Source organism: Apteryx rowi, unplaced genomic scaffold (genome assembly GCF_003343035.1).
Source record: "Apteryx rowi isolate R43461 unplaced genomic scaffold, aptRow1 scaffold_62, whole genome shotgun sequence".
Lineage (NCBI taxonomy): Eukaryota > Metazoa > Chordata > Aves > Apterygiformes > Apterygidae > Apteryx > Apteryx rowi.
In genome coordinates this window covers 1586935-1600374 of record NW_020450894.1, presented here as the reverse complement: position 1 = coordinate 1600374, position 13440 = coordinate 1586935, and the positions used below count along the sequence as shown (strand labels likewise).

Sequence of the window (13440 nt, the reverse complement as noted above, 5' to 3'; positions counted from 1 at the left end):
CTGAACTTGTTGAGCAAAGTGTTACTGTCACATCTGCTGAACCATAAATTCTTGTTTCAAATTCAGTGAATATCTTGCATAGAATTGTCTTCATAGAACAAAGATGATTTGTCCTGAACTGGTGAACCTGTTTTCTCAGTTTTATCAAAATATCAGTTTTGAACGTTCAGTGCTCATGAGAGAATTTAGGCCTTCTAAGCCAAAAACCTAGACTCAATAGCTTAAATGGAGCTACTTTTCAGTAGCAATAACAGACTGACAAGACAATAGGAGGTAAATTTCATGTTTTTAATGCTGATTTTTTACAGTCTCCCATAAAGTTGAAGCACCAAACATTGGGTATGTTTCAATGAAGCCTAATGAGACCGAGTTAGGAACCTGCCTGATGCACTTTGTTTTCAGTATTCATCGCTGAAGGGATACTCTGGATGGTCACGCCACCTGCGGAGAGGTCAGATTGAACAAGTGAGGTTCTCAGGTGAAAGAGGTTGTGTCACTGATGCAACTGTCCTCTGCCGAGCAGATCTCTTCTCTTCCCTGCAATACATAGGCAGTGTTCCTGGAAGGCTTTAAGGTGAGGACAATGAAGGACATTTATTTATTTATTTATTTATTTATTTATTTATTTATTTATTTATTATCTCCCCCCACACACCCCCCCAGGCCTACGGACATCATTCCTTAAAGGCAGATGTGGGGTGGGGGAAGGATTCTGCAGGTCAGTTATTCTCACTGTATTTGTGGATTTAACCCATGTTAGTGGAAGTTTTGTAGGGAAGGTGAAAGGTTTTGCTATATATGCATGTGTGGTGGAAGAGGGAAGACTTCTTTGTTCAAATATCTAGAAAACCCTCTCAGCTGGCATCTAAATAAGGGCTCTATTTGGAGGAAAAGCAGAGAGAGAGCAGATCTGACAAGAAATCTTGTATTACTTTGGCTTATGCACTTAGAACTGGCGTGAGCAGGTCTCGGCCTGGTGTGGCCATTTCTCCATGCGGCTGCTGTATCCAGGTTAGACATGGCTGTCCCAGTTAATCAAAGTCCACTTGCTCACCTAGGTGCAGATGCTCTGCCTGGTTAATAGCACTGGTGACAGAGTGCTTACAAGGAAGTTTTGAGGTGACCCAGTTCGGGGAGGAGATGGAAATTCATGGTTACATACTACCAAAGGTAGAGACACTTCAGGCTCCATAGAAAACGCATGCTCAGGAAAGATGCATGATGCAGGAACACTATAAAAGGTAACAGGCAAATTCCCAGGGCCACCTGCAGATGAAAATGAGACTGACTTTGCCCATGACTTGACAGACTGGGGAGAGAAAGAATTCTTTTTTGAGAAGATGATGCTAAACCACAAGCACTGGCTTGACATTTTCCATTAGCAAAAACAAGAGTTTCTGAAGAACCCTCTCAGGTGTACTGTGGCAGCTGGCTGCCTTGCCTTACAGCAAAGCACAACAAATACCGGCATTTGTTCCAGTTGTGACTTGTTCCAATTAGGAAAGGATACATTTCACAATATTGAAGTTAGCTGACTGGAAGGCATCAAACATTTTAAATTGGTTGTGTCAAAATATTTCATTCTGATATTCAGCCAAGCTGAACTGTTTACATATTAACAGATTGACTTGCTTCAAAAAAACAAGCCACAGCTCTTCATTCCCCCCCGCCCAGTACAATTTGACAATGTCTGGGTTGCCAATGTCCTAATCTCTATTTTCCATCTATAGAACAAGCTTGCTAATCAGATCTCTCTTAAATGTTCTCAGGTCTTGGGTCCTCTTAAGTAGCAAAATGATTTACTCAAAGGAGACGATGTGGCTTTGAATAACTGGTCCAAGCAAGGAAGAACATCCATAGCAGAGACAGAGAATACAAGATAAATCAAGCAGACAGATTAATGCAGAACTCACCCAGCACAATACTTTTTCCTGTTTTCCCAAGGGGGAGAAGAAACCATTTCAGGCTGAGATCTCCTGGAGTATTCATATCTTTGCAAAAACTCCATTTTCTGCTCAGGTGTTTAACTTTCTAACACATTCCAGTTAATGCAATATCCTATGGGATATACTCACACTATTGGTAATCCTATGGGATTACTCACGCTATTGGAACAAGAGATTTCCACACACTACCCATGGTAGCTGATAGCTGGAAGAGCCACAGATAAGCTGTGTTTTCCATTCCTACCTGCATTGCATCACAGCAATGGAAGGTTTTCAACAAAGTTGACTAATCAGAAGTTTTTCTGTATGATGGTTTGACCTTTTCAGATAACTATTGCTGGATGAAAGAAGAAATCTCTCTAGGCTGGCAAGTCATCTGTTGCAGTGTCCATTCCAGACACTCAGTATAAGAACACACTGGTTGGCAGATACAAATTTAGCTACTCTTTACATGGCAGCTTCACTTTTCCAAGAAGTTATTATTCACAGTTGAAGCCAGACTATAGTTAACTATTTTCCCCAAATCTGGTACTTCTGTGAAAAATACAGCTATCAATATCCATTCTATATATCCTGCTTTTCTTGTTCTCAGTGGGTTTCCGTCATGAAGTTTGGTCAAATAAAGCAAAACATTTGCTTTTATTAGTTTTGGATGAATGGCCTAGGAAGTTCTCTGCCTGCGGGCATTTCCATCCTTTAACTTTGCTTTTGGAAAGGATTCTTGCATTTGTACCAAGGTTACTTTTCATGTATATCCTCACTAACAAAGTTTAAATGATGTTATGGCTCAAAACTTAGCAATCAAAAACCAAACGATTTCCAATACCAAAATACACATAAGAATCTGCTAGGCAATTCGTGTAAAGCCTTCTGGAAATAAGCACTGTTAATTGATGGAAGGCTATTTTAAGTTTTAAGAAACTAAAGCTTCAGAGCACCTGGCTGAGCTTAAATGTGAAAGATGAACTGCATTATGATGCTTTAACGTAGTTCATATTTTCTATCGTATTTATGCAGTACACTAAGTGGTGTATTTGTGTCTTTGCAACATTACTGCCCATCCTTTGAGCAATAGTCAATGTTTTAGAGTGCTATTGATGCTGCTGTCCTACTTTTTATTATTATTAGTGCTTGAGCACACTAGAGTTTGGCAAGACACAGATAATCCAAGGTTACAAGAGAAATGCATGGAAATGAATCCCTTTAGCATTTGGCTACACATTGATGCCCTGAAAAAGGGAAAGCATAGAGTTTGGCCACAAACTGTAGATGCTCCTGAGTTGAAGGAAAAACAGTCTCATTCTCCAGAATAAGAGACCTTGAGTCAATCTGAGCTTCCTGGGGAAGTGCAGCTTACAAGTGAGGCAAAACTACTTTGGGTGGCAAGGTTTAGATCACAAGCAGCAAGAGATAAAGCCTTGTTAGTTCTCAGAGACAATTAGGAAGTGACTTAGTAGTTAAACAAGCTGCATCTTTTTCTGCCTTCCATGTAGGAAGGTACAACAGCATGGCAGCAGGAGAGGCAGATTGCTGAAGAAGTCAACTTCAGACAAAAGGCAGAAACTAAGTTTCTGACCTCTTGTGGTTATTAAGATGTATCATGTTTTACAAGGAAGTACAGTAGGCAAATTTTTTTGTCCTGACCAAACCCTAGTAAGTGAGAAGGAGCAGAGCTTTCCCTGAGCTAGCCCTGTGGTTTCAGATACCATTGTGGGTTCAGATAATGTTATTTAGTTCTTAGCCTTCCACCTGGAAACTTAGGACAAATTGCCTATGGAAACACTACGGTTACAATCTATAAGCAATAACACTTGTGCAGCAATGTGGCTTGCTGAGCATCAGGAGGGGAGAGATGAGAAAGTGCGCCTATTTGAAGTTCAGCTCCAATAGCAGTACTAGTAGCTAGACAGGGCCTCCTAGATGGATGCTCACTACAACATAAAATGGAAAGCGCTTAAGGAGATGGAGCAGAGATGAGACAGCCAGATGCAGTCATCTTCTACTAGACGGGCTTTTGAAGTCTGAGCTGTAAGAAAGTACTGTGCATTTGTTTTTGCAAGTGGTCCACATACATATTGAAGGCTGTGTTAAAGAGCTCTCACATTTTCTTTGACTTTCAAGTTGGATCTTAAAATAAGGTTGTTTATACAAAAAAAAAAATTAAAAGCAAGTGATTTTTGAGAGCCTCTGAGAAAAAGAGAGTGTTCAGTGAGTATATAGGATTTCTTCTGAACTTACATCAACAGTTCCACATAACGGACATTTTTGTTCAGGGCTTCAATTTCTTTCATCTCTTTCTCAGTGAGGGAGAAGTCAAAGATCTAATAAAAGGAGATGTTAGGAATAAGTTAGCATTTCTTGTTGCAACAAACATCAATATTAATATGTTCCAGATTTCAGAAGTCCAGAAAAATGCAAAAAAAAGAAAAAAAGTTTGCTTTCATTTATATGCAAGTCTTGAGGACATGAGTAAACCCAGTCACATTGGCTATGCTCTCTTCCCAGAAGAGAATGTCAGTCTGGTAACTACTGGGTTGCTGGCTTCAAAAGCAGTATGCTGATAGGGGAAGGGGGGAGCAATATGGTACAGAGTGCGGCAAGAGACACAGGAGCACATGTACTGGGGGGTGGTGTCAAGCTAAATGTTTTCTGATGGTGGAGTTATGAACCTTCCTGGCATACCAGTGTGCACCACCTTCCCTTCAGCAACAAAGCTGAACCATGCCTGAACATGGGTCAGAAGTAGTCTGTCATCCCTGGACACCTACAGCCAGCAACCTTAAACTGTGGACCTGTCAGATTACTTCATCTCGCTTGTGTTGCTCAGTGGAGCAACTGGTGCTCCAGTACACACTATCAGCTGGAATTTTAGCCACTTATGGGGTTTTGGAGACATCAGAATTTCCTCTCTACTTTGCACTACCATTGTTGCATCATAGTAGCATTAAGTAATGGGGGCAAAAAGGATCAAATCTGACAAAGCTTGACAGGGATAAAGCCTATTGTCTACAGAAAGAAATTGGGAAGTGACCCTCCATAGGGGCCAAGCCACTGTAAGCATCCATGCACGAGAAGAGTAAGGATTTACCTGGAAATTCTCTCTGATGCGTTGTGGATTGAAGCTTTTTGGAATGACCACCACCCCTCTCTGGATGTTGAAACGCAAAGCAACTTGTGCAGATGTCTTGTTGTATTTTTTACCAATGGCATTCAGCACAGGATCCTTCAGTAAAGGAGGGGAGGACACGTTTACCCTGGAACAGAATGAAAAAAAGAAATTATCTTTCCATTTTTATGCCAAAAGACATAGTCATCTACTATTCATGGATGTAATGCTGCACCTTTTTGATAAGTAGTGTGAAGGATGAAAGAGAAGCTCTGGGACATTTAAGATGTTGACTTTGACAGTCCTCCATCCTATCTGATGTCCTAATGTTGACTTAGATTGCACCTCCTCACCCAAACCTCAGCATTCTCAGTTACAGTCACTTGCTTTTTGGTAGCGGAGACCTTACAGACACCTGGCACTTTTTGACAACAGAATGCAGCAGCAGTGTTGCAAGTCTACATTCCCCAAAATAATGTTGAGACACTGCAGAGATCCAGCAGTGGAGATCTATTATTCTTCACATGTAAAGCAGCTCTACTATTAGAAAGAAACATGCGGACTTACCATGTCTCATCTCTTGAGGTTCCCAGTGGACTGTACCCAACAATAACAATATCATGTTGTCTGCAAAATTCTAAGAGTTTGGGTTGGGTGAAATAGGGATGGCATTCAACCTACAAGAGAATGCAGAAAGAACAATTAATTGATAGGACTAGATACAGAAGTGGATGATGTTCCAATGTATGGGAGAGTTACAGACCGGAAATGACTTTTCCATTGCAGGAAAGGATACCAGTAAATTCAGGAACAGGTAAACTCACTCTATGATTACTGTTCTAATTGTCCACCACTGGGTGATGAGGCTGGATTTTTTTTTTTTTTTTTTTGGTGGACAGCAGTTCAACATCTATGGTTGTAATTTGGTTGCAGGAAGTTTTTATTGTTCCCTAGTGAAAAGGTGGCAATAAGTGGGAGGATCGAGGTGGGGGAAGCTGACTAGAGATGGAGACTGAGAAGCCTCCCCATCTCATGTGGGTCTTTCTCGGCTTCTTGCATTCAAGATGGCTAATCTAACACTGTTTTTAGGGGAAGAGTTGACCCAGACAGAAAGCTGAGGGGCAGTATGTGAAATGTGAGACATCTCCATAACAGTTATGACCTTATTATGAGCCTTACCCTCCCATATTGCAAATACTGTGCATCATTCCTTTAAAGGCAGGGATTTTCTGATTGTGTTCTCAACTTCTGGGAGAGGAATATCTACAAGACGACAGAGCAATTACTGTTTTCAGCTACCTGGCACAACGTCCTAAGCTAGGCTTAATCTTTTCCCCAGTTTTCCTTGACCCCAGGAAGCTGCAGCAGTGCTTGGTACAGTCTTATGGGCACTCCAGAAAGAGTAATTGCATTTTGTACCCACTGAGTATGTTAACACTAGTGAGTGGTGTTGGAATTTCCTTCTTCATCAGGCTGCCCCTTCCATGTAGGCAAAAGACAGCAATGAAGTCTATGGTCAGCCTCCTTGTGCTGCCTGGTACAGGTCCCAGTCCTCCAGGCCATGTGCTATGGGTGGGATGACTCTCCTTTTCTTAGGTGGTCTTTGGTGTCCCCTCTGCTACTGCTAATGTGGATATTCGTTTGTGCCAGAGGAGTCAAAAAAGTTCCCCACTGACTTCTAGGAAATGAACTACCAAATACCAGAGTCAAAGGTTTCAGACATTCAGATGGGTCACTTACCTCCGTCTTTGAGCCCTGCTGTCATAAAATTTAGACATGCCTATCCTCTTCAAAGCTTCAGCTCAAGTCAGTTGCTTAATGCGGTCTCCTCGTTAATAGGTTTTTCTCCAATTCTCACTGAACTTCTTATGGGAAGGACACAGGAAAGCAAGTCCAGGAATTTTAGGAGTTACCTCTAATGGCTGTTAATGGCTGTTAAATATCTGTTAAACCCAGGAAACCTAGAATGACTCAGGTTCCCTGATATTTAGGATTGTTTTTGTTTGGTGTCAGCTGAGGTAGACATGGCTTCACTGATGACTGGTTAGCCCCGAATCATTCGTCTTGGGAATGTTTTGGACTTGGAATAAGGTACATGGCAGAGATTTAAAATCTGCATTTACTCAGCATCCAAACTTGCCATGGAGCTTGGCACAGAGGCACAAGTTTTATAGTCCTGGAGCAGGAACTGAGGAGAGAGATTGTTCCGGCACCTTCAAATATTATCTTTAGCCTAAATAGCATGAGTAATATTTTCAAGCTAGAAATGGAAGAGTGACAGTATGGAATGCTGCAGCTGTGGCAAAGCATACGTCACCCTTCTGCACACGGCAGCTTAGGCCACGTGTTGCCTTTGCATTTTCTACACAGCAGTGGCACTGTTGCAGCCACTGACCTTGGCTTGTGGTCATACCTGGTTGCTGACAGGTTTGTGCTTAAGTCCCGGCTTGTTCAGGATCATCTCCAGCTGCCTGCGGTTGAAATTAGATACTCCAATGGACTTTGTCAAGCCTGCATCTTTACATGCTTCCATAGCCTGCAAAGAAAGCAGAGACTGGTGGAGTCCCAAATACTGGCTTGGTTCCTTGCAGCGTATGTTTTAAAGATAGGTAGAGCATAGCCTGTTCTTGAGACTGCAGAAAAACCCTTGCTGTAGCAGAGCTAGCAGCTCTATTACCATGAGGGCTCATGCCATCCTGCTAGTCTAATCTCAGTACAAGGGTATCCACTGACCCACTTTCCAGACCAAACCCTAATGTTTTATACCTCCCATGAAGGCAGAATTTGTCTGGAAAGATGAAAGAAACATTTGAGATATGGATATTTAAGTGTCAATGTTCGGTTTTAAAGAGTTTTGCTTAGTTTGTGCTCCATTAGCACTACTTCAAAGCTGAAGAAGGGAGAGTGAACAAAACAGATTCCTTTCTGATCACTCAGTTTATTCCTTTCGACTGCATGATAATTTTCTATATGAAGTCTCTATCTAGTGAAATCACCTAAATATCTGGCAGAGTACATCACAAAACCAGCATGGAAAAATTCAGTACAGTACAAATTAGAAGAAAAAGGTGGAAGAGAGGAATTCTAGATATTCTGCATTTCAAATAGTTAAGACAGCTTTATAAATACTGGGTATAAATACATGCCCCAGCTCTCTTGATCAGCTTCATCTTCTGAGTCATTAACAGGAGAGATGGTCATTTCCTATAGCCTTCCCCTCTGTGCCCAGAAATTCTGCACACAAATGATTCAGTGGCTGTTTGAGGCAGAGCAGACCCCACCACTGCTGTTCCCTCCACCGGAGCTGGAGGCCTCTTCTGACAGTTTTGTTATTCCTTTCTATCTCACAGGAACTGAGAGCAGGGAGGTAAGAGGCACCACATATTTGATGACCTCTAGTTGGCCTCATATGCTTTGTATCACTCAATGACAAGTCAGCAAATATAGTCATCTGGAGTCATTTTTGCTTGCTAACACTGTACTGAAACAGTGAAATTATCTAGATTGAGTTTAGCCCGTTTTATTTAGACTGAAGATATTATTTGCAGGCAGTTATCACCAGCTATTCTTCTTCTGGCTTATTAGCTGAAGAGAGAATTGCTACTACACTATATCCTTTACAATAAGCACAAGTTTGAAGATAAAAACATAATATTGTTCAGACAGCTGTTGCTTTTAACATTTGAGCAACTAGTCTGTGAATCAGAGGAATGAACTACATCAGCCGCAGACAAGGGTAAAATAAACAGCTAACAGGGAAGTCCCTGTCCACTTTGAAATCCTGCCTGGTGGCTCAGCTGCCAGGAGAAAGCCAAAGCCCACCCCAGGGCTCCATTGCAGCCTGTACTTTTACTCGGAGTTTCCTACTGCATCTCCATTTCTATTCACTGCACTTCAAGAAGAGTTAAATCAGGACACGACTATCCAACTCTAGACAGTGCAAGCTGAAGTAGAGCATATGGTAGCCCTTGAGGTAACTCTCTTGCTGTGAACCATGCTGAATTAGTGATATTTTTGCAGCACTCCTGGTGCAGAAGGAGAGATCATGGCTTTGGCCATGATTTAAAGTGTCTAGGGCTTCAGAAGGCAGGTATGTGAAGAGACCACTACTCTCGCTTTTTGCTTCACCTGAGGTCCTTCGGCCAATTGGCAGTAGGCTTAATGAGACATCTGATGAGACTTGAGCATACCACAAACAAATTTAGGATGCAACCCTTCACAGAATTGTTCACAGAATTGTTACTTCCCTCCATGTTTTGTAAGTAGAAAAGCTTTACAACCTCAGTTGGTAACTAAACTCAGAAGTGAGTGAACTTGTTTTGATGTCTTTTAATTTTAATTTTATTTTTAATTTTAATTTTATTTATTTTATTTTATTTTTATTTTTATTTTATATTTTATTTTATTTTTTTTATTTTTTTATTTTTATTTTTTAATGGTGAGCTTTAGGGCAAATTCTGTCTTCTCTTGAAGGTGAAGAACTTTCCTTTCTGAGAAGGATCCAATCACTTCTTTCTTCAGTGCTCCAACTTTCTCCTGTTGCAAAGATCTGATAAAACAGGAGACCCTGGAATAAAGCTACAGATATCTTAACTAGCAAATGCACTCTCTGAAAGAAGGAATGTGGATGTCAGATGTCTCAAATATTTTGTTTTGTTTTTAAGATTAATTAAGTGATGGCAAGAAGCAGCCTCCCTGTAGGCAGGAGTCAAATTTATCCATGGAGCTAGTAGAATTTGATCCATTTGCCCTGTCAATATGCCTCAGTTCTGTTTTTGAAGGCCCCAAGTAAAGCTGAGAATGAGGATCTGGGTTTTTAAAGCATATATGAATGTTATGATTGCTTACCTCCCAAGTGGCACATAAGTCTGTCTCATGGTAGATCATTTTTCCATTTTCATCTGTTGGGTAGATTGCATCACCAGGCTGAAAAGCAAAACCACACACAAAAAAAAAGTTCACTCCTCAGAACAAAGATTTTCCACAATCTGCTTCTCCTAGCAAAACAAAATTTCAAAGGCTTTCTGAAACACCCTAAATTCAATAGGTCACTCGTGCTGGTCTTACCACATCCTCCAGCAGCCGTCCACTGCTAGAAAGTCCTTGGATGCACTTCTGATCTATCACATGAGTGCATACTCAGGAACTCCAGGATGGCCTTATTTTTCAATAAACTTCTAACCTTTAGGGTAAGGCATCCAAAGGGCTAGTTTTCTTCCAAAGGGCTGGGTTAGAGTACCAGCACATATATATATATATATATATATATATATTTTTTTTTTTTTTTCCTCTTCTTTCCTTCTGTCCTTCCTTCTTCCCTGCCCTCTGCCCCATCCTGCTTGTGTCAGAGGTACTTGGGAAGAATCAGCTTCCAGTTCCAGTAGGAGGGATCATTTCCAAGAGCTACTATTAGTAAAGGGCTGAAGGCACAGCTATAAGATGTGCCATGAACCTTTAAAGTACATTATCCATCTTTCTTTGGGCACTAGCAACTCTTTCCTCCTATCTCTGTCCTGCATAAACAGGACTTCGGGGATGATTTATAAACCAATATCTGGTGCTTAAGAGCATTGCTTTCTCTTATTTGCTGGGTATTTCACTGCTATTGCAGGCAATGCTTTAGTGCCCTCCTCTTTTGTCTGTCTGATCCTAATTTCACTTTTTTTTCCAAAGAAAGCTCTTCTGTGATGGTTGATACTTGATCTGACTTCAGACAGATACATTTCAAAGGACCGTATATAAGATGTTGACATGGTAATTCCTTGGGAACATTCATCTGTGACTAATATGATCAGCAACTGGCGCCACCCAATTCAGTCAAGAAGTTCAAATTCAAGGCATTCCATGGGAAAAGTGAGCCTACGGAAAACATGGCTTCAGATTTCAGAGACCCAGGTCTAAGTTACAACTGTAAGACTGTCTCCTCCAAATGTGCTGGCTTTCCTCAATGAATTCCAGAAAGACCTGCTGCCTTTGTTGCTATGTCTTGTTGGAAAAAACTTGACTAGAAGGAGGTAGGTGACTGTTGGATACATTTTTACTATTAGAAGACAGACTATTTGCCATCATAACTTAGGTGGAGAAGCCTTATTTACAAAACCACTCCTAGTATTTTGGAACACCCCATTCCACCCCATGGTATCCCACCAGACTATCCATAAACTACACATGCAGGCGCAGCAGACGAACATCATTGAGTTCATGAGATGGCTCTGAATTCAAGACTGTTTACTCTGTTCTGCTCCTAGCGGAACAAATTAACTTTTGTTCAACATTATTTTTTTATATTAGTCATCGTTCAGCAATTACATTAGCTATTTCATCAACCCCTCCGTTTTCCTCTATTTCTACCACTTATGCTCCAAAAAGCCAGCAAAGTTAGGATGAAAAGTGGCTTGAATATGAACTTATCTTGACTGAGTCTAGAGGTACCTGCTGTTGTGTGTTTCCACAAGGATTAGTCCTTCCTTCTACCTACAGGGAACTGCACGGTTGTTGGAGTAAGGTTGTCTCTGTCCCAGTAGTCTCCAGGGAGTGCTTATGTCTGCCAAGCCATTCTTTTTTTATGCAAGGAATTTCCTGAATGAAAGAGCTGGCTGCAGATGGAGAAAGCAGGAGAAAGCCCTGACAAAGTCAGTGTTTTGATGGTGACCGCATCATGGTTACTAGGGCTTTGAAAAGGTCTTTTAGAAATTTCTCACACTTCTTAGCTTGGGATTGTACGGGCTACAAAACGCCAGTCATTCCCATAAATGCTCTCTTCATCTCTCGCAGTTGTCCTGCAGAAAGTCACAGATCTTAGACTGAACATAAGGTGGCTTCCTGTGGTGCTGCTACGTGAGTGCTGTGACAGTCACTGCCATTGTGCAGGGTTCTGATTGTATCAGGTCATAGTCAAATTCTGTGGGCACCCCAAAAGGCTACCAGAAAACTGACTTGCATATCGAAAACACAGAAGCTGGTAACTTCTGTGTTGGTAGAGGAAAAGCCCTGCTCCCATGATAACAATTTCATCAGCAACACAAACGCAAAAAGACAGGCCCGCACACCCCATTGCTTTCATAACATGTTCTTTGGTAAGTGGGCTTTTCACAAGAGAGCTGTTTAAGAACTTGTGAATGCCTATTGCATAAACAGAAGGCAATAGGAAGTCAAATAGTTAGACCATTGGTCTGTTTGGTTTTATTCTCTCAAAATGACAAGAAGATACTGGGAACAGGCTTCTTCAATATAAGGCTAAGATAACCTGCTTTCCTGCTAGATCATAGAATAATTTAGTCTGGAAGGGTTTTCTAGAGGTGATTTAGTGCACAGGTACCTGCTCATTGATCAATCAGTCATCTGACCAGGTAGTTACCTAGAAAACCTTCCAGCAGGTAAGAGTTCCCCGGGCAGAGGCAAGCAGCGGCCAGGAGAAGGCATGTTCCAGCTGGTCACCTGCCTCACCAGGGCAGACGGGCTGTGCACCACTTCCAGGTAAAGTGAGGAAAGGGAGCTGGGTGGGGAGCAGGAAAGGTGGGAAGGATGGTAGTCTTGAATGGGGAATTCGCATAACAGAAAGAACAGGGAGGTGCTGGTCAGTGTTAGTAAGTCAGTGTTTAAAGTCACCCCAGATATCAGCCATTCATGATCCATGCAGAAGTGCTGGGGTGGTGGCTTCTTCCTCCTTTGAGCAGTGCTCTCAGAAAACGGATTCCTCCTACTCTACCTGAAAGCTCCTGTGAGAGCTTGCATTGTTGGGACCTGCAGAGACAAATTTCTTACCAGTTTATTGGAGTGGGACTGTAACCTTTGTCTCATGCTCTTCACTGATTTCATGCAGAGGCCAGTTTTGTTAGAAGATTTTTGGGGAGACAGGAAAGCTCTTTCAAGTAGTCAGCTTTTACGGAGCAAGGCAGAGTAGGAATATGTTAGTGTTATACCTGCACCCTCCTCGCCAAAGACAAGCACCACGTGTGGGAAGTGTGTGTGTGGGAGGAAGGGAGCAAAAACAGGAAATCTGTCACCATTGCAAAAGTGGTTTTTTTTGTATTTGGCACCCAAAAATGTATATTTTTTCAGGCATAAAGTGACTTTGCTTTTTCTTCTCTCAAGAGACACATGAATGAAGTTCCAGGACTGCTACTCTTAGTGTCTCAGCTTGTTGATACAGGCCTCAGGGAGTCAGATGTACATTACTTTAAAGCCAGCTGTCTATATCTTTATATTGTGAGACAATGACCTTCACTATGTGGGAGAATGAACTACTAGAGAATACAAACAGAAGTAAGGGGAAACAGGAAATTGCAAGTGGTGGGAATTTTTAAAAAAATGTACCCAAAAGGATTCCAAACATGTGATCATATAAATAAAGTTTTAATATGAGTCCAATCATTCTTATACATGCCT

At 41.5% G+C, this 13440-nt stretch overlaps 1 protein-coding gene across 2 annotated transcripts in view; it reads right to left on the bottom strand.

The window, feature by feature from the left end:
* Nucleotides 1–279: 279 nt before the first annotated feature.
* Nucleotides 280–13440, bottom strand: part of AKR1D1 (aldo-keto reductase family 1 member D1) — a 36072-nt gene continuing 22911 nt past the window's right edge. The window contains exons 4-9 of one of the 2 annotated variants that reach the window (XM_026083896.1): nt 9901–9978; nt 7466–7588; nt 5620–5729; nt 5035–5200; nt 4185–4267; nt 280–441 (exon numbers count right to left, since the gene is read on the bottom strand). In XM_026083896.1, the coding sequence (XP_025939681.1) occupies nt 399–441; nt 4185–4267; nt 5035–5200; nt 5620–5729; nt 7466–7588; nt 9901–9978 (603 nt within the window). In that variant the 3' untranslated portion in view covers nt 280–398. The remainder of the gene's footprint in view (nt 442–4184; nt 4268–5034; nt 5201–5619; nt 5730–7465; nt 7589–9900; nt 9979–13440) is intronic. The other variant, XM_026083897.1, reaches the window with a different exon arrangement.